The sequence below is a fragment of the Monodon monoceros genome, unplaced genomic scaffold (assembly GCF_005190385.1).
Source record: "Monodon monoceros isolate NGI ecotype Baffin Bay Population unplaced genomic scaffold, NGI_Narwhal_1 Super_Scaffold_8, whole genome shotgun sequence".
Lineage (NCBI taxonomy): Eukaryota > Metazoa > Chordata > Mammalia > Artiodactyla > Monodontidae > Monodon > Monodon monoceros.
The window spans coordinates 39,994,273-40,015,974 of record NW_021703785.1 but is presented as its reverse complement, the minus strand read 5'-3'; the positions used below and the strand labels follow the sequence as shown (position 1 = coordinate 40,015,974).

Sequence of the window (21,702 nt, the reverse complement as noted above, 5' to 3'; positions counted from 1 at the left end):
GTCTCAGCAGCAGCCTTGTTTTATCTTGAACTCCTGAGATGCTCTGGAGCAAGACTTGTTTCAGAGTTAGTCATACCCTGAGGAAAAGGGACAGTATTTTATACCTTGGTTCTATTAGTCATCGTCATTGGGCCCACCCACATGTTGAGAGTAGGGGGAGGTTGTGGAAGCTGGGGGATGAGATAAGAGGATCAGGAAGCACATGAACTGAGCTCTTGTTGGAGCAAGTGCAATTCTACAGAGAAGGGGCAACAGGGAGCAGTTAGGTGCCAACATCACTGGTGCTGGGGGCATTGGTGTGCCTCATAAAAGGGGTCTGGCCACCAGAAACACAAAGTCCAATAGAAAAGGAAAGATGGATTTTTTTGTCATATTTGATATAGGCAACAAAGCAGAAGACATAAGTGATGGCAATATCTTCTGTGAAAATTCAATATGTTGGTGATGCATCAATTAGAATCGAGAAGTAAAAATAAAAGAGACCTCACAGGGAAGACTTTGAGTTTAGTTGAGGGTATACTGGTATGCTCCTGAGCTATGTGGTCAACAGTTTCTATAAGCATTTGAGATAAGATGTTAGATTAAAACCACCATAAAATTATAATTAAGACCATGCTCAAAGATGATTCTGATAGTGAGTGTTAAGGCAAAAATTTAGAGGCTGAGAAAAAAACCTGGAGGCAATGAAAGGGTCAATAAGTAAGATTGTGAGAGTCAAAGAATCCGAGGAGAGCCTGGGTATAAGAAACTCTGCACTGCCTTAGCTAAAATGGGATTTAAAGAAGGTGTGGGGGGCTTCCCTGGTGGTGCAGTGGTTGAGGGTCCGCCTGCCAATGCAGAGGACATGGGTTCGTGCTGGTCCGGGAGGATCCCACGTGCCACGGAGCAGCTGGGCCCGTGAGCCATGGCAGCTGAGTCTGCGTGTCCGGAGCCTGTGCTCCACAACGGGAGAGGCACAGCAGTGAGAAGCCCGCGCACCGCTAAAAAAAAAAAAAAAAAAAAAAAAAAAAAGGTGTGGGAAGCCCACAGGGTCAAACTCCACAACAAACTGGAGTAGGACTTAGAAAAGTTTAATAACTGTGAAAGGAAATAAATTTGTAGTGACCTTAACAAGAGATTTTTCCAGAGAGGTTGCACGCATTCACTTATTTATGCAGTTTTCACTCCTGCTTCTCTTGCATTAATAGAAGTTATATATAGGTACCTATAAAGATATTACTTTCTGTTATGCATTGCATCCCTCTTTTAACATCTAATTCAAATGTTGTGTCACTAAATCTAAAAGCAATATAAACTCTTCTGTACTTCTCTTATTGAGTTAGCAGTATTTTGTATTTTATAGTCGATGGAGAAGATTTCATGTAATTATTTAAGATTGAATTCTATAGGTCTTATAATACTTTCCTCTACATGGATGTAACCTGGTTCTAAATAAAGCCCTTATATGATTAAAATTAAACTGGTTAACTTTATGTCAATATATTATTTCTTATGCTCTAAAAAAGATACATGTGTATATATATATATATATATATATATACATATATATATATGGTTTATGATAGTTTACTTTCAAATCATACAATGTTATATTCAGTTCTTTTGATAAAACTGATTTGACACTGATTTATCTAGTCAGTATGTAATAAATATTTAAAGATACCTGTATTAATTATTTTGTCAAACTTTGAGAATATAAAGAGTTAACATGTTTAGGTACTAATTGTCCATTTAAATGTGTAGCAAACAAGTAAGTTTAAATATTTCTAACATGTTACCACCCTAGGCATTAATAGTTAAAATCATGAATCCCATTCTTAAATTCATGAAGTATATACTGAGGGTTTTTTTTTTTCAGTTAAAAAAGGATTGTCTCTCTTGGCTGAAGTTAACATTGAGCATGCCCTCTACTTATGTAGAAATAAAATATATAGCAGATAAAATTGCAAAATAAAATATAAAAATATTGACTTGAAAATTATGAAAACCATGCCTTGTATTGACCTTTCCTCCTCTTCTTTGCCTTACATTTTTCTTAGAAAGAAAAGTGCATCCAAAGTTTACTATTAAGTTGTTTAGCTTACAGATGTAAGCATCGCATTATTTCTTTTAATGTGTCTCTGTTATTTGAACATTTCCTTAAATTCTGGAACAGAAGATGGTCTAGGCTTATCTTATACTTCCTCAGTTCCAGATCTGTGGTTTGTTCTTTTTCCAAGGAACCTTAAATATACATACACATGTACATACATATGCATATGCACAAAAAACACAAGTATTTCTATTTTTAAAAATATTATGAATCATAAACTTATACTGATACTTCTAATTTGAATCCACTTTAAATAGAAAGAAGTTTCAGGATTAATTTAAACAACAGTTTAAAACACACCTCTTAACTACAGTTCAGTTTTTTTTTTGTTTTTTTACAATTCTCTATGTATTTAGAATAAGAACATATTGTCAAGTATTTCACTCATTCATTTTAAAGCATATTTCCACCTAGGATTTTAAAGTATATAAAAATCTTCACTGTCATTGAAACAACAATAAATCATAGAAAATTGAAATACTTACACTTTTTTAAAGCTATCAAATAGCTGTGGCATAAAAAATAAAAATAACTAAAAACTAGAGTAATGCTCCCTTCTTAGCTTCTACTTTTTGGGGGTCGGGGGTGGGCACAATGTCCATTTCACAACTGAAATTTACAATACATGGGAGATAGGCAGGAGAGTGTAATCCATGGTCAAGAGAAAAATCAGTCAATGAAAATCAACCTGGAAACAAGGCCATTAAAACAACTACGAAAAAAAATTTAAAATATCTATAGAAAAAGATGAATATAATAAATAAAGCAAGGGAAAATTAAGAGAGATTTGGAAAAATTCAACTCACTAGAAATCATCTGCAATAAAACACAGAGTAAAAGAAAAATTGAGTATAAATTGAACTCACTCTACAACCTGTAAGGCGCTCTCAATTATTGAAATACATATGTATTTAGTGTCCAAGAAAGAGTTAGAGAGTGAATTGGATGAAAAAATGAGGAATTATTTGCAGATAATTTTCTAATTTGATGAAAAAAATCCATCCACCTCTCCAGGAAGCTCAGAAAATGGTAAGAAGAGTAAATACTAAGTAACCACATTTATGTAACTTAAGGCGTAATAGTCTAACTGCTAAAATCCTAAAATAAAGAGAAAAAAATAAAATAATTAGAGATAAAGGACATAGTAAATCAGGGAAACAATTATAAGAATGAAAACTGATTTCTATTAGAAACAATGGAGTCTTGACCATAATAGAATATTAGTTTTCTAGTTCCAAAAGAAAAAAGTTATCTCAATCTAAAACTCTCTATCAAGTGAAACTAACTTTATATTATCAATGTAGCTAAATAAAGACATTTTCAGGTAAATGAAAGCTGGGAGAGTTTATTGCCATCAGACCTGCACTACAAAAAATACTAAAGAAGTTTCTTCCTCTTGAAGGGTATTGATACTAGATTGATGCCTTCTTCTATAGAAATAAATAAAGAGCCTCATAAATGGTGAAGAAAGGGGTATATATAAAATAATTTTTTACTTTCACATGTATATTCTTCTTTAAAAAGATTCTTGACTGAGCAAGAAGGAGTAAAAGAAATTATGCTGCTGTAAGTTTCTTACAGTGTTCACAAAGTAGGATAATTTTACTTGATGGTAGACTGTTACTAGTTAAAAATTAATGTTGTAATCTCTAGACAGAATTAGCAAGCTTCAGTGCAGGGGCCACATCTGGTATGCAGGTAGGTTTTGTAGGGACCATGAGCTAAAATTCCTTTTCACATTTTCCATTGACTGAATTTTCTTAAAAGGAAAACGTGATAGAGAGGATATGTATGACTCTTAATACCTAGAATACTTAATATCTGGCTCTTTATAGAAAAAATTCTGGTCCCTACTTAAGAGCAACCACCTTAAAAAATGCAAACATACATGTAAGAAAAAGAGGTAGTTAAAATATAAATGAATGAGATGAAATAAAGACAATAAAACCAAAAGAATAAATGGAGCAGATAAAAAATATATAAATGAGTAGAATGATAGAATTAAACCTAAACATAATTTTATTAATAATAAACATTTAAAAAATTCAGAACATGGATCAAATGGGCTAATTCTTGAGAAATGTGAAGTGTAAAAATTGATGAAGAAAAAGAGTATATAAACAAGGCTTTTGGCTTATTCAAAAATTGAAATTGGATTGATATGTCACCTTTTCCCAAAATAGCCCAACTAAGATTTTCTTCAAGTAAGCTCTAGAACATCTTTAAGGAAAAATTATTTACTTTCTTCTGTAAGTTGTTATACAAAATTATAAAGAGTTTAAGCTGCCAGCTTATTTTATGAGACTAGTATAATCTTGATTAAAGAGGCAACTAAGAAAATACAAGAAAAGAAAATAGCAGGTTCATTTCTCTTATGATTTAAATAGAAAAATCCTAAAGATAATTTTGATTCAGAAGAAAGGCATTTTATGAATTTTAGCATCCACACGTTTTCATCTGTTTAGCAAAGCTAAAAATTAAAGGGGTCTTCCTGACTTGGTAAAGCTTATACATCAATACCTTCAGCAAGTATACTGCTGAAAGGAGACCCTAGATGTGACTCGTTTAGGGTAGAGAATAACACAAATTTTCTCCCCTGGCACAGCTGTCATTTAACATAACACTGAGGTCCTGGATGAAGTTTAAAGAAAAGCAAAAGAAAAGGAGTTATAGAGAATTAACAGGAATTGGTCAAAATGAGATTGTTTGCAGATGATATAATAATCTACCTAGAGGACAAAGCAGTTGAATCAAAAGAACTAATAAGATAATTCAGTACATGTGCTAGATAAAAGATGGATACATGAAAGTTCCAGCTAATGAATTCTAAACCAACAAAAATCAACAAGTAAGAATTTTAGAATTTTTTAAAAAGTTACTGTACATAATACCAACAAAATTTTAAAGTAAATAAGAATCAAAAAAGAATAAACAAGACAATTTTAGAAAAAAAAGTTAAAATTTGAATAAAAAGCAGACAAGATATTCTGAATATGTGGAGAGATATTTTATATTTTTGTATTGGATGACTTTATATAATAAATATACCAACTATCCTCAATTAAATCAGAAATTCAGTGTATTTTTAATTAAAATTCCACTTAATTTATTTGAAGAGCTTACTTTAAATTTTATATGAAGAATAAAACTCCACTAATAACTAAATGAAAAAAAATAAAAAGGGAGGATTTGTTTAATTGGTTATAGACTATTTAGAATCATAGTATTACAAAAGTATTGTATTGGCACAAGAATAGGCAAATAAGCAAAAAAAAAAAAAGTCACCGACAGATCACTGTACATTCAGGACTCAAATTTGCAATATAGTTGGCTCTATTAATTCACTAGGACAAATCAAATTCTTTAGTAGTTTCATGAAATATGGATGAGTATGTGGAGAGAAATAAAATTGGAATCCTATCCAAAAGGATGAAAGATCTAGATGTGAAAGAAAAAAATGTGTTAAAAATTATATAAGAAAATGTAAGACAATGCTCTGTGACCAAAAGTTGGAGCAGAATTTCCTAAATCAGATTTAAAAAGTGCAATTCATAAGGCGATAAACAGATAGATGGATAGAGGATACATATACACATAATGGATGATAGATAGATAGGCAGTTAGATAGATAGATAGATAGACGATAGATAGATTGATTGATAGACAGATAGATAGATAGATAGAGTCCTCTGCACTGCATTCTTGTTGACACTTACATTCGTGGCCTAAATTAGATCCTGTGACTCTTTCAGGCTTGTTCTGAGCTCAGTCTCCGACTATTTTGCTGCCATGTTTACAAGTGATGTTTGCGAAGCCAAGCAAGAGGAGATCAAGATGGAAGGCATAGACCCAAATGCTCTCTGGGACCTTGTTCAATTTGCATATACAGGTACAGTAAAAGAATTATAGCTTCATGTTAATGTCTTGTGAATGTTAGAATTTGAACACAGGTTTTAAAGCTTAAAAAAGAAAAACTGTTGAGCATGTATCTTTCATTTCTTTTAGTTGAGAAAAATCAGACTACCTTTTCATTTGTCACTGAAATCATCAATGTACATATGTATACATATGCTCTACACTCTTCCACAAAGAATTTAAACTGGTTTATAATAATAGTCAATGGAATGAGCTTGGGAGAGGAGAAGAGAGGTTATTAATTATTAACTATGAATTTGTTTATGGTCAAACTTAGAGCATTAAGAAAGAAAATTTTAATTTTCTTTCTTTAAGGAAATGATGGGTTCAAATAACTATTCTTTTTTTCTTGTAATGTGTTTATTTCAATATTAAATCCTTCACAAAATGGACTTGGCAAACTTAGTTAAAAAGGAAAATGAAGATAACTAGAGTTGTGAAAATGGCTCTTTTGGAAGCTTTTTCTCCTGATCTACTATGCTCTTCTTTCTATTGGTCTTTGCACCATATTAGCACAAATTAGCACAAATAATTTTGCCAATTTAGCAAACATTTGTTGAATGTTGCTCAATGTGCAAGTATTAGCTGTATCTCTGGAGAATAAACTAGTGAATAAACCATGTCTGCCCTCCAGAAGCTCACAGTCCAAGTGGAGAAAAGAGTTAGACAAGGGATAAATATGATAGAATATGAAATGTTAAGAGGAAGTTAGAGGGAATAAAACCTGCTATTCAGAGCATTATTATGGCTCACATTCATTTAAAACATTTTAATAACTTTCCAGATTAATAACAGAAGGGGACATATTATACTAAAATCTTGTGACAGAAGCAAAGGCAAATAGTATGGATTGAAGCAATATTTTTTAGAAGTGGTATATAGTTCATTTTGCCTGAAATGAGGAAAGAAAGAGAAGCTAGAGCCTGATTACCAAAGTAGCAGGACCCTAGTTTAAGGAGCTGTGTTTTTGCAGCATTTCTGGTTATGGGGAAATGAGAGATGTCATTGTGAAGATCAGCCACTAGAACCAAAATTTGTGGAACTAGTGGGAATCTGTCTTCTTGGAGGATTTAGCTTCTCACAGAGAGGAGTTTGCTACACTAATGCTACACTTAGTAAATGAAACCTCTTTGGAAAGAAAAATGCACATGTTCTGGATGCTTGAATCACAAAGCAGCAATGTAATGGAAAGACTTAGACATTTTCAAGCCTCAGTAATTTTTAAATTATAGTTTGTCAAAGCAAATATTGCATGGACAAAGTTAAACAGGTAAGCAAGTTTTTCTTCAAGTTTGTTGCAATAGGGGAGGGAGACCAGAACTCAGTCTTTACCTGATAATGCTGAAACAAAGGTGGGGGGGCGGGATTTTTAAGTGCTGGGGTAAAAGAGAGAACACAGGTCATTGCTGATTGGCTTTACCTAAAGGAAAAGTAAACTTTGTCCTATCTTTTTGAAAGAAGGTAGCTTTACAAATTGAAGCAAAGTGCCCACTCAAATTATGCTCCCAAACCACACCCTCCAAAAAACCCCTGAGAGATAGGAGTGCTATTTCCCTTGAGGCTGGCATTTCAAAGAGATGGCTTCCAGGTCCTTGACGAAAACATTCCTGGGTTGTAAAACTGGCAAGAGGCCAGTTTTTTGTTTTTGTTTTTTAATTTTTTTAAATAATTTATATCTCAAAGAGGTAGAGAAAGGTTTATAATTACAAGTTTTCTAAAGTAAATGCTCTAAGAAAAGGGAGATCAAAGACCTATAGTCAGGAAGTAGACTGTCTAAATTTTAGTAAAGCTGAGGGGACTTTAAGACCACCTTGTTCAATTTCAATTTGCATGCAACCTGAAATAATAGTATAAAAGATCATTGGCCTCCCAGGCAAGAGACAGAAAACATAACCACATTACTGTTTCCTGGAAAGAGAAGAATCACAAAGCTAACACTTTAGGAATCCTTCTAGCAACATAAAAGCATAGATCCAACACTTACAGCCTCCATGGCCTGGCAGCCTTGCATTTCTCAAGTGCAAAACTAGGTCAAAAGACACTTATCATCGTGTAGCAAAAAGTTGGAAGGTGTTTCAAAGCTCCCTGCTGAATGTAATGACCCAGATTTTTCTCTGCTTTGTAGAGGGCAGACCAGATACAAAGCTGCTGTTAAGTTACCACTGCCACTCTGGTCTTTGCTCCCATAACCATTCCTCCCTGGTAGTTGATAAATTTCCAATTGTTAGTTTATAGAAATGTGCTTGATGAGCAAATCATTTACATCATAATATGGGGGGGCTAGCCACAATATAAAATATGTACCTTGTCTTTTGCTATATGCAATATAAGAAATTATAACAATAGAAGAGATCAAGTGAACAATGGTATAGCAAGGGAAAAATAGGAAGTATCTCTATGTGTCTATTTAGCTCACCTGCTAGCTGATCTCTAAGCTTTCCTTTGTAGAAAGCTAAAAATAAATGCATCACAGAAAAGGGGAAAGAATGAATGAACAGTGAGCTCCTTAAAGGGTCATCCAATTGGGAATATTTTCTTGAATTCTGAAGTTTGAGAGGCCTCGGAGAAACTAAGGAGGCTTAACTATGTCAAGAATTGACAGTTAACTACTAGCTGTAGAAGTACTGCACCCGTAGAGATGGGTAAGAGACTTTGAAATGATTTAAACAGATAAAATTTTCCATGAGATCTGGAAAGTCTTTTAGGTTTGAAAGAATCATATGTAGCTAATTTTTATCTCAGAAATTAAAGAAAATAATGAATGGGTAAAGTAGCTTGGAATAACTTGCTAACAGAGGTAAGCTTCAATGATTATAGAGTTTAATAATCTTTGATTTGAAGAAAGAGGAAGCATTCTTTAAAGACTTCATATGGTAAAATTTGTACATGTAAGATGTGGGAGACATTCTCTCTATTTCCCTTTCTTTTTTCCTACTCCATCAAATTAGAATGAGAAAGGATGGGACCAGGGGCCTCGCAGAGCTTCAAGAACCAAAGCAAATATTTAGAATTTTTTTTTTCTGGTAATTGGGAAGAATGACCTGGGTAAAAAGGGGTGACTGCTGAGTAATAGCTCAAACAAAATTAGAATTTTTTCTAAAGGAAAAAATATATAATAATAAACAGGTTAATACTAGCAACATGTAAGGTAGAATAAAGAAAACCAACAAGGTCTTTGTGTTGATAACATTAAAGAAAACATTCTTGACAGTATGGAGTTTAAAGATACAATTATAAAAATGATGACTAATTATCACAGTATCAAAACTACTTAAAATAAAAGGTACTATAAGGTCAATTTTTTCACACACTATAATAGCTCAGGAATGAAAAGGAAATGAACATTTCCACTGGTGTTAGAAAGAATTGTATGTCTAACAGGAGAGTTCATATCACTTTTCTAAATTCTTGATTAACTTTAATTTCTTCTTTTTAAAACTTTCCATTGGGCTTTCTTTATAGTTTATTTATTAGGAAATCTGACTGAGATCTTAGTCATTTATATGAACAAAGGACTATTTAGCAACTGTGTATGTTATAAAATAGTGTCCTTTTACCATTGATGTCTTAAATTTAAAGTTTGAATACTTAGTTTTAATCCAGAGAATATGTAATTATAAGATAGTATATCAGTTTTTCAAAATCAAACCATAATTTAATTAAAAAATATGTGAGCACTTGTTGGGGGTCACACTAGGGATTACAAGATAAAATATAAATTGAAACAGATTAAAATGACATAAAACTTTAAACAAATTTGGTAATGAATAGAATTATTGGAGTGAAATGGCTCTTTACTTTTGTTTTCAAAACTGGTAAGATCTATGTATCAATATCCACTTAATGGCATTCTCAACTGTATAGAGTCAAGCATACTTAAAAATAGCTTTTTAAACATTTTCCTACATGCAACAGTGTTTCAATTCTGTAATTGTACTCATCTAGAATAAAGATCTGGAGTATTACTTGTTTAATCTACAATAAAACCTGTGGATTGGGATAATGAAGTCAAGGTTGTTCTGGAATTATTCTACAGAACATCTTCAGAAGGATGGAATCAGAGAAGAAAAGAAAAAATATGTTTACATTTTCTCATCATTCAACTTCCAAATTACTTAAAATGTTAGAGATGTATAGAACTTTAGAAATTCTATCCTGAGCATTATAAATGTTACAAATGAACATTTTTCTATGGTTAAGTATGTGACACAAAGCAGAGGCACCAAAACTACTTTTTATTGAGAATTACATATTTGCTATATCAGATAAGCATTTACAAAATCATCATAGCATAAATCAAAACTTTGTTGGTCTCCTTTGAATTAATATGAAGGGACAGATTTTTTTTTCAATGCTTAAGAAACTCTGAAGTTCTTGATGCAACCCATTCAGTGAGCTAAAGTAACCTGGCAAAGATCAGTAGTAAGATCTATTACTATTACTACAGTAATCTATTACTAGAGTAAAATGTCAGAGCACAAATTGAATGGTATTATCTCTACTGAATCAATGTCCTTTTGAAGAGTATTAGTTACAATGGAGTTCCTTGGAGTGGCTTATAACTATCTTGCCCTCATAACACTTTGGGTAGCTTAAATTGACTCCCCTATTGCTAGATAGTGGCTCACTGCAGGTTTGATTCATGCTTCCTCCCAGTCTAGTGCTTCTAGTGGTTCTCTGCAGGAGCCAGTGATACCTGACAACCTCAGCACATGAATGCCTGATAGTTCTTGCTGCGTGATTACACTGAATGCCTCTCAAGTTTTACTGCATGCCCACTATGTGCCAGGCCCTACGATGGGCTCTGGAAGACAATATGCTGAATTACACACATTCTCTGCCTTCAAGGGACTTTCCAATACAGGGTTTCAAATAATTAATTTTTGCTATCTTCTTTTGGTATAAACATCCTTTTAGATATACACAGACTAGTGTTTCCTCATTAGAGAATGTTGTAAAGCCAATTTTGAAGGCTAATATATTGATTATGTGAATATCAATTCTAGCCAAAAATTGATTATCACATTGTGAAAATGAAACAGGAAGTTTAATATATTTGAAAAGGATGCTCTGGGATTCACTGTATTTTAAAGTTGCTTCAGGCTGATAGAAATTTCCTTCCAGTTTATCTCTTACATAGTCCCTATTATCCTGACATACTTAAAAATACACTGTGTTCATTGATGCATAAGGAAATAGTGTTTGAACAAAGATGGAAGATGGGATTGCAGGGTTAGTAGCAAAGTGTCAGGTCCTGTAGGGAACTGATAAGGACAAGGTTTAAATAAAGGAAGCTGTCCATCTAGCAGTGGTATTAAAAAGAGGGATAGAAAATTAAACTGCCAAGTGGCAAAAAAAATCATACTGAAGAGTTAACATCTTTAAAAAAAAAAAAAAGGTTTATGTGCCACTGAAGTAAATTAAAGTCTTAGTACATGCTAAGGAATGGTAAAATACTTTCTACTTACTGCCAAACATTTGAACAAAATAAATACACACACACGTGGAGCTGAGATCTTTAATGTTCTCCTTTAATATTGAAAATTATACATCAATATGTTCTGCCTGGACTGAATACTCTAAATTCCCTCATAATTTTTATTGTAATTAAAAGTAAATTATTGTTTTATTTTTATTACTGGTTTAATTCAAGTGGCATGAATATGCAAGCACATTAGCAGAATATTAGTTTTAAACTTAGGGCTTTTACTGGATGAGAAAATTCTGTTCTCCATTTAAGAAATTGAGCCTTTAAAGATTGGTTTTACATATTACTGTTACCAAATAATTAAAAATATTGACTTAATAATTTTCACAGGATGTTGAAATAACCTATATTAATGAACAAGAAAAAAATAAAAATAATAAAACAAAATAAAATAACTTAGTTGTATATTGCCATTATTTTACCAGGGAACCTTGTGTGTGTGTGTGTGTGTGTGTGTGTGTGCATGCACAACACTGAATAATATAAAATTAATTGAGGGAACATTATTTTGTAAAATAATTTAAAATGATGTATATTTTGTGAATATTGTGTAATTTTTGTTGTTATTATTGAACTGCAGTTTTGCTTTTTGCTATGGGATTCCATAGACAGACTGAAAATGAAATAGCTGTGTGAAACTTAATATTTAGTCACTATAGAGAAAAGGTTTCATCTCTTCTGCACTGTAACTCACATTTACTTTCTGAGTCTCCAAGTAAAGAAAATATCTCAAGTTTTGTCTTGTAATCAACTTTTCTTTAAAAATTTGCTTTTATTTTATTTTATTGATGTTCTCAATCTTATAATTGTTTACATTTTCCTCTGCTTTGGATACTAGGAAGGCATGAACTGAATCATAGGTCACTATACCAACTGGGCGGGGTCGATGCTATGTATTCTTATGCCATTAACATTATATTGGATTAAATTTTCTCAGGGTTAGTTTACTTTCACTCTAATCCCAAAATATCTGTACACTTGATTCTGTTGTGTTTGAAGGGGCATACCTATGTATAGTGTAGTGTGTTGAATTTAACATTGGAAATATCTGAGAGTTTCTTTGGCCAGAAGTAATTCAACCAGAATTCATCATGATGTAGGCAGCCCTATGTTCATTCTGATTGTTGGGCATTTATTCTAATCAGCGCTAACTATTTGTTACTTCTCATTAAGAATTTTGATTATAGCCCTTGGCCTCCCCCATTTTACAGTTTGGGATATTAGTTAAATTACTTAGCTTTATGAAGTCTTAAAATAACTCAACTGTAAGAAAGGAAAAATAATAATGGCTGAGAGGACTCTTTTAAGGAGTAAATGAACTAATAAAATTAAATGGGTTTAGCATAATACTTAGCAATATTGTAAGCACTTAATTATAATGATTATTCATGATAGGTATTTTTATAAGTCTTTTCAAGTCCTTTGTATAATCTGTTATAAAAACTGAATATAAAGACTGAGAACTGGGGAGAGAATAATCACTTTGTTCAACAAACATAACTTTTGAATCCAATTTATTATATTCTTCAGTATTACAATATGATTTCACATTCATATGTATGATTTGTGTACATTTTTAGTGGTACATGTTTTGTTTAAACCACCGACTTACAATTTTGCTACCTTATATGTTTGAGGTGCATTTTTATCATGTATTACTTTTATTATTTTGTCTTATCTTATCTCAGCTGATCCACACAGCAACATTCTGAGATGGATAGTTAAATCTTATTGTCAGATACAGAAATGAAAACACCCTAACACAGAGGTCAGCAAAGTAACATAGATGTGAAACCACAGTTTAGTTTTCCCAGTGACATATCAAGGTTCTTTCTACTAGCTGTAAAGTTACTCAACATTATGTCTGATTAATATGAAAGGGAATGCTGCTTATATGTACTTATGCTATGCCACACTGTGTGACAAATTTGTCGTTACATTGACCTAGTATCAACTGTCATCAAATATAATTTTTCTTTATAATTAATTTCCTTTTACATAAAATCCTGTATAACCTGAGGAAAGTATGTAGATATTACCCAAATGGAGAATTGTTTGTGATTGTTTATAGCATTATTTAAAAAGTCCTCAGTCTTGGACATTCACAATTTCAGAATTTTGCAATTTTGTTTTATTATTTTAATCTAAATAAGAAGTTATAAAAAGAAAACACTACACATGTTTAATATTTGTATTTTAGCACATTTCACACACATCTCAGTTATGCCTCACAATATTCAGCTTTATCTTCAATTAGGAAAACTGAAGAACCAAATTCATATGTTTCTAAGTAATATGTACCTTTTAAAATACTCCTTTAGTTGAATTTTAACTACTTCTCAATACTTTTCATTTAAAATTTGATAGAGCTGATACTTTTTGTAGACTGTATCTAAATTCAACTAAACACAACTAAAAACAATAAAGAAACGAAAACAAGGAAACAAAACAACCTCAGTCACTACACCCCTCTTAAGATTTCCATAAATTATCCTTTGCCTGGTTTGCCATCTTTAGTGAGGAGTTACTTCCCCTTCATGTTTGAGAAAATAATTTATAATGAGAACCCCAAACACTTTAATTTTAAATGCTTTCTCTCCCTCAGATAAAAGATGGTAAGGGCTAGCGAACAAGGAAAGCGAGTTTCAGCAAGAAGTAGATTTCATGCTCAAGGTATCTTAAAGGAATATCCTATCCCTGACCCTTTAGACTGTGTGTTTGAACACTCTTAGGCACATTGTAGCTATGACTGCACTCCCCTCATATTCCTCAACCAGAGAAAACACTCTACTCAAATGGCATTCATGCCAGTCTGATGTCTGATGCATGTTTCCCACCCCATCTTTTCTTCTTTGGAGAAATGTTTATAAGTAGGTAGAGAAGGGGATAATGCAGAATTAAAAAATCAATAAAGAAAATCTAGACTAGTAATGGAAATTCACTCCTGTGAGAAGAATTGTAAAAGTCACTTAACATGTATTTAATACATAACATTTTTATTCCTGATACATTCATGTCTACAAAATGTACCAATACTTTGAAATATATGTCATTAATTATTGTCAAGAGTTTTCCTGGGTTATATAGTCTACTTTATGACAAATGGACATTTTTTATATAATATGTGTTTTAAATTTTTTGACAAATTATTTTATTTATCAAATTCAGTTAAAGACCTGAAGTACAAACTTCAGGTCTGTATTTAGACCTGAAGTACAAACTTCATTCTACATATTTGTTTAATTTAAATTTGCCATTTTACAAAATGGCTTCAAAATAAAATACATAAGTGAGACCATCTGTATGTCTTCTTTGGAGAAATGTCTATTTAGACCTTCCACCCATTTTCTGACTGGGTTGTTTGTTTTTTTCATATTGAGCTGCAGAAGCTGTTTGTATATTTTAGATTAATCCCCTGTTGGTTGCTTTGTTTGCAAAGATTTTCTCCTGTTGTGAAGGTTGTCTTTTGTTTGTTTATGGTTTCCTTTGCTGTGCAAAAGCTTTTAAGTTTAATTAGATCCCATTTGTTTATTTTTGTTTTTATTTTCATTACTGTATGAGGTAGATCATAAAAGATCTTGCTTTGATTTATGTCAAAGAGTGTTCTGCCTATGTTTTCCTCTAAGAGTTTTATGGTGTCTGGCCTTACATTTCGGTCTTTAACCCATTTTGAGTTTATTTTTGTGTATGGTGTTAGGGAGTGTTCTAATCTCATTCTTTTACACGTAGCTGTCCAGTTTTCCCAGCACCACTTATTGAAGAGACTGTCTTTTTTTTTTTTAACTTTTTATTTTATATTGGCGTATAGTTGATTAACAATGTTGTGATAGTTTCAGGTGTATAGCAAAGTGATTTAGTTATACATAGATATTTATCTATTCTTTTTCAAATTCTTTATCCATTTAGGTTGTTACATAATATTGCACAGAGTTCCCTGTGCTATACAGTAGGTCCTTGTTTATTATCCATTTTAAATATAGCAGTGTGTACATGTCAACCCCAAACTCCCTAACTATCCCGTTCCCTCACCTTTCCCCCCGGTTACCATAAGTTCATTCTCTAAGTCTGTGACTCTGTTTCTGCTTTGTAAATAAGTGCATTTGTATCATTTATTTTTAGATTCTGCATATAAGCGATATCTTATGATATTTATCTTTCTCTGTCTGACTTACTTCATTCAGTATGACAGTCTCTAAGTCCATCCATGTTGCTGCAAATGGCATTATTTCATTTTTTTTAATGGCTGAATAATATTCTATTATATAAATGTACCACAACTTCTTTATCCATTCCTCTGTTGATGGACATTTAGGTTGCCTCCATGTCTTGGCTATTGTAAACAGTACTGCAATGAACATTGGGGTGCACTTATCCTTTCAGACCATGATTTTCTCTGAATATATGTCCAGGAATGGGATTGCAGGATCATATGGTAGCTCTTTTTTTTAGTTTTTTAAGGAACCTCCATACTGTTCTCCAGAGTGGCTGTACCAGTTTACATTCCCACCAACAGTATAGAAGGGTTCCCTTCTCTGCACACCCTCTCCAGCTTTTATTGTTTGTGGATTTTCTGATGATAGCCATTTTGACTGGTGTGAGATGATATCTCATTGTAGTTTTGATTTGCATTTCTCTAATAATTAGTAAGGTTGAACAACTTTCCTTGTGCCTCTTGGCAATCTGTATGTCTTCTTAGGAGAAATGTCTATTTACGTATTCTACCCATTTTTTGATTGGGTTGTTTGTTTTGATGATATTAAGCTGCATGTGCTGCTTGTAAATTTTGGAGACTACTCCCTTGTTGGTCACATCATTTGCAAATACTTTCTCCCAATCTTTGGGTTGTCTTTTTGTTTTGTTTATGGTTTCCTTTGCTGTGCAAAAGCTTGTGAGTTTCATTAGGTCTCATTTGTTTATTTTCGTTTTTACTTTCATTACTTTAGGAGGTGGGTCAAAAGGGATCTTGCTGTGCTTTGTGGCAAAGAGTGTTCTGCCTATGTTTTCCTCTAAGAGTTTTATAGTGTCTGGTCTTACATTTAGGTCTTTAATCCATTTTGAGTTTATTTTTTGTGTGTGGTCTTAGGGAGTGCTGTAATTTCATTCTTTTACATGTAGCTGTCCAGTTTTCTCAGCACCACTTACTGAAGAGACTGTCTTTTCTCCATTGTATATTCTTGCCTCCTTTGTCATACATTAGTTGACCACAGGTGCATGGGTTTATCTCTGGGCTTTCTATCCTGCTTCATTTATCTATATTTCTGTTTTCATTCCAGTACCATACTGTCTTAATTACTGTAGCTTTGTAGTGTAGTCTGAAGTTAGGGAGCCTGATTCCTCCAGCATCATTTTTCTTTCTTAAGTTTCCTTTGGCTATTTGCTGTTTCTTGTGTTTCCATACAAATTGTGAAATTTTTTGTTCTAATTCTATGAAAAATGCATTAGTAATTTCATAGGGATTACACTGAAGCTGTAGATTGCATTGGGTAGTATAGTCACTTTGACAATATTGATTCTTCCAATCCAAGAACATGGTATATCTTTCCATTTGTTTGTGTAGTCTTTGATTTCTTTCATTAGTACCTTATAGTTTTCTGAGTACAGTGCTTTTGCCTGCTTAGGTAGGTTTATTCCTAGGTATTTTATTCTTTTTGTTGCAATGGTAAATGGGATTGTTTCTTTAATTTCTCTCTCTGATCTTTCATTGTTAGTGTATAGAAATGCAGAAGATTTCTGTGCATTAATTTTGTCTCCTGCAACTTTACCAAATTTATCGATTAGCTCTAGTAGTTTTCTGGTGGCATCTTTTAGGATTTTCTATGTATAGTATCATGTCATCTGCAAACAGTGCCAATTTAATTTCTTCTTTTCCAATTTGGATTCCTTTTATTTATTTTTATTCTCTGATTGCTGTAGTAGGACTTCCAAAACTATGTTGAATAAAAGTGGAGAGAGTAGACATCCTTGTCTTGTTCCTAATCTTAGAGGAAATGCTTTCAGCTTTTCACTGTTGAGTATGATGCTAGCTATAAGTTTGTTATATATGACCTTTGTTATGTTGAGGTGTGTTCCCTCTATGTCCACTTTCGAGAGTTATTTTCATAAATCTGTGTTGAATTTTGTCAAAAGCTTTTTCTGCATATATTAAGATGATCATATGGTTTTTATTCTTCAATTTGTTGATGTGGTGTATCACACTGATTGATTTCTGGATACTGAAAAATCCTTGCATCCCTGGGATAAATCCCACTTGATCATGGTGTATGATCTTTTTGATGTATTATTGAGTTCAGATTGCTAGTATTTTGTTGAAGATTTTTGCGTCTATGCTCATCAGTTGTTATTGGCCTGTAATTTTCTTTTTTGTAGTATCTTTGTCTGGTTTTGGTATCAGGATAATGGGGCCTCATAAAATGAGTTTGGGAGTTTTCCTTCCTCTGCAATTTTTTGGATCAGTTTCAGAATGATAGGTGTTAGCTTTTCTCTAAATGTTTGATCGAATTCCCCTGTGAAGCCATCTGGTCCTGGACTTCTGTTTCTTGGAAGATTTTTATTCACAATTTCAATTTCATTACTTGTGATTTTTCTGTTCATACTTTCAGTTTCTTCCTGGTTCAGTCTTGGGAGGTTGTATCTCTCTAAGAATTTGTCCATTTCTTCCAGGTTGTCCATTTTGTTGGCATACAGTTTCTTGTAGTAGTCTCTTATGATCCTTTGTATTTGTATGGTGTAAGTTGTAACTTCTCCTTTTTCATTTCTAATTTTATTGCTTTGAGTCCTCTCCCATTTTTTTCTTGATGAGTCTGACTAAAAATTTATGAATTTTGTTTATCCTTCCAAAGAATTAAGTTTTAGTTTCATTGATCTTTGCTACTGTTTTCTTTGTCTCTATTTCATATATTTTCTGCTCTGATCTTTATAATTTCTTTCCTTCCACTAACTTTTGGTTTTGCTTGTTCTTCTTTCTCTAGTTGCTTTAGGTGTAAGGTTAGGTTGTTTATTTGAGATTTTTTTGTTTCCCAATGTAAGATTTTATTGCTATAGACTTCCCTCTTAGAACTGTTTTGCTGCATCCCATAGGTTTTGGATCATTGTGCTTTCATTTTCATTTGTCTCTAGGTAATTTTTGATTTACTCTTTGATTTCTTCAGTGATCCATTGCTTGCTTAGTAGCATATTGTTTTGCCTCCATGTGTTTGTGTTTTTTATAGTTCTTTACTTGTAGTTTATTTCTAATCTCACAGAAAAGATTAAATTTAATTAAAAGATTAAATTTATTAAATTTCGGAGTCTTGCTTTTTGGCCCAGCTTTTGGTCACTCCTGCAGAATGTTCCGTGTGCACTTGAGAAGAATGTGTACATTGCTGCTTTTGAATGGCATACTCTATAAATATCAATTAAGTCCATCTGCACTAATGTGTCATTTAAGGCCTGTGTTTCCTTATTGATTTTCTCTCTGGATGATTTGTCCTTTGAAGAAAATGGGTTGTTAAAGTTTCCCACTATTATTGTGTTATTGTCGATTTCTCCCTTTATGGCTGTTAGTATTTGCCTTATATACTGAGGTGCTCCTATGATGGGTGCATATATATTTCCAATTATTATATCTTCTTCATGGATTGAGCCCTTGATCATTTTGCAGTATCCTTCTTTGTCACTTATAAGAGTCTTTATTTTAACATCTATTTTGTCTGATACGAGCATTGCTACTCCAGCTTTCTTTTGATTTCTATTTGCATGGAATATCTTTTCTGATCCTCTCACTTTCAGTCTGTTTGTGTCCCTAGGTCTGAAGTGGGTCTCCTGTAGACAGAATATACAGTGTCTTGTTTTTGTATCCATTCAGCCAGTCTATGTCTATTGGTTGGAATATTTAATCTATTTATCAGTAAATTTAAGGTAATTATCAATATGTACATTCTTATTGACTTTTTCTTAATAGTTTTGGTTTTGTTTTTATAGGTCTTTTTTCTTCCCTTCCTCTTTTGTTCTCTTCTCTTGTGGTTTGATGACCATCTTTAGTGTTTGTGTTTGGGTTGCTTTTTCTTTTTTTGTGTGTGTATCTATTGTAGATTTTCAGTTTGCTGGTCTGGCAAGGTTTTGATATACCAATCTATTTAAGTACAAGTTTGTTTTAAGTTTCTGGTCTCTTTCCCGCCTAGAGAAGTTTCTTAAGCATTTGTTGAAAACCTGGTCTTGTGGTGCTGAATTCTTAGCTTTTGCTTGTCTGTAAAGCTTTTGATTTCTCTGTCAAATCTGAATGAATGCCTTGCTGGGTAGAGTATTCTTGGTTGTAGGTTCTTCTCTTTCATCCCTTGCAATATATCATGCCAATCCCTTCTGTTCTGCAGATTTGCTGCTGAGAAATCAACTGATAACTTTATGGGAGTTCCCTTGCATGTTATTTGTTGTTTTCCCTTGGTGCTTTAAATTATTTTTCTTTGTCTTTAAATTTTGTCAGTTTGATTACTATGTGTCTCAGCATGTTCCTCCTTGGGTTTATCCTACCTGGGACTCTCTGCACTTCCTGGACTAGTGGGGCTGAGTTGACTGCTTCTTTTCCCATGTTAGGGAAGTTTTCAGCTATTATCTTTTCAAATATTTTCTCAGGTGCTTTCTCTCTCTTCTCCTTCTCAGACCCCTGTAAGGTGACTGTTGGTGGGTTTAATGTTGTCCAAAAATACTGTCTTCATTTCTTTTCATTCCTTTTTTCTTTATTTTGTTCCATGGCAGTGATTTCCACCATTCACTCTTTCACATCACTCACCTGTTCTTCTGCCTCAGTTATTCTGCTATTGATTCCTTCTAGTGTATTTTTCATTTCAGTTATCAAGGATTCATTTCAGCTTGCTTTTTCTTTAGTTCTTCTAGGTTTTGTTAAACGTTTCTTTCATCTTCTCGAACTCCATTATTTATCTGACATCCTAGATCATCTTCACTATCATTATTCTGAATTCTTTTTCTGGAATGTTGCCTATCTCCACTTCACTTAAGTGTTTTTCTGGGGTTTTATCTTGTTCCTTCACCTGGGACATAATCCTCTGCCATTTCATTTTGTCTAACTTTCTGTGATTGTGTTTTTCATTCTGTAAACTGCAGGACTGTTGTTCTTCATGCGGCTTCTGTCTACCCTCTGGTGGATGAGGCTATCTAAGAGGCTTGTGCATGCTTCCTGATGGGAGGGACTGGTGGTGGGCAGGTCAGTCCTCAGTAAAACTTTTATCCACTTGTCTGCTGATGGGTGGTGCCATGTTCTCTCCTTGTTGGTTGTTTGGCCTGAGGGGACCTAGCACTGGAGTCTACAGTCTGTTTGGTGGGGCTAATTGCAGTCTCTGGGAAGGCTCACACCAATAAGTACTTCCCAGAACTGCTGCTGCCAATGTCTTTGTACCCTCAGTGAGCCACAGCAGCCTCTCACCTCTGCAGGAGACCCTCCAATACTAGCAGGTATGTCTGGCCCAGTCTCTTATGGGGTCACTGCTTTTTTCCCCTGGGTCCTGGTTTGCACAAGACTTGTGTGTACCCCCCAAAGGCATAATTTCTGTTTCCCTCAGTCCTGTGGAGGTCCTGCAATCAAATCTGCTGAACTTCAAAGCCAGATTCTCTGGGGATGCCTCCTCCCATTACTGGACCCACAGGCTGGGAAGCCTGATGTGGGGCTCAGAACTTTCACTCCAGTGAGAGAACTTCTGTCATACAGTATGTCCCCTACATACAAATGGGTTCTGTGCTGAGACCGTGTCCATAAGTTCAATTTATTCATACATCCAGCAAAGTTAGCCTAGGTACCCAACTAACAATTGGCTATATAGTACTGTACTGTAATAGGTTTATAATACTTTTCACACAAATAATGCATAAAAAACAAACACAAAAATAAAGAAAACATTTTTAATCTTACAGTACAGTACCTTGAAAAGTACAGTAGTACAGTACAACAACTGGCATACAGGTGCTGGCATCGAGTGAACAGGCAAGAAGAGTTACTGACTGAAGGAGGGAGAGGAGCTGGGAGATGGTAGAGCTGAAGGATCATAAGCAATAGGAGATGGAGGGCAAGCTGCAATTTCACTCATGCCTGACACTGATGGCATAGGTTCTGGTTCTTTGCTGGATTCAATCCTATCTACCCTCTTGAAAAAACAATCCAGTGATGTCTGGGAAGTAGCTCTTTTTTTTCTTGTCATAGATGACATGGTAGCACTGGACT

The 21,702-nt window shown here is 33.6% G+C and overlaps 1 protein-coding gene across 2 annotated transcripts in view; it reads left to right on the top strand.

The window, feature by feature from the left end:
- Positions 1 to 21,702, top strand: part of KLHL1 (kelch like family member 1) — a 370,292-nt gene that overhangs the window by 151,367 nt on the left and 197,223 nt on the right. For both annotated transcript variants that reach the window (XM_029210217.1, XM_029210216.1), the window contains one exon: positions 5,845 to 5,981. In XM_029210217.1, coding sequence (XP_029066050.1) covers positions 5,845 to 5,981 — 137 coding nt within the window. The remainder of the gene's footprint in view (positions 1 to 5,844; positions 5,982 to 21,702) is intronic.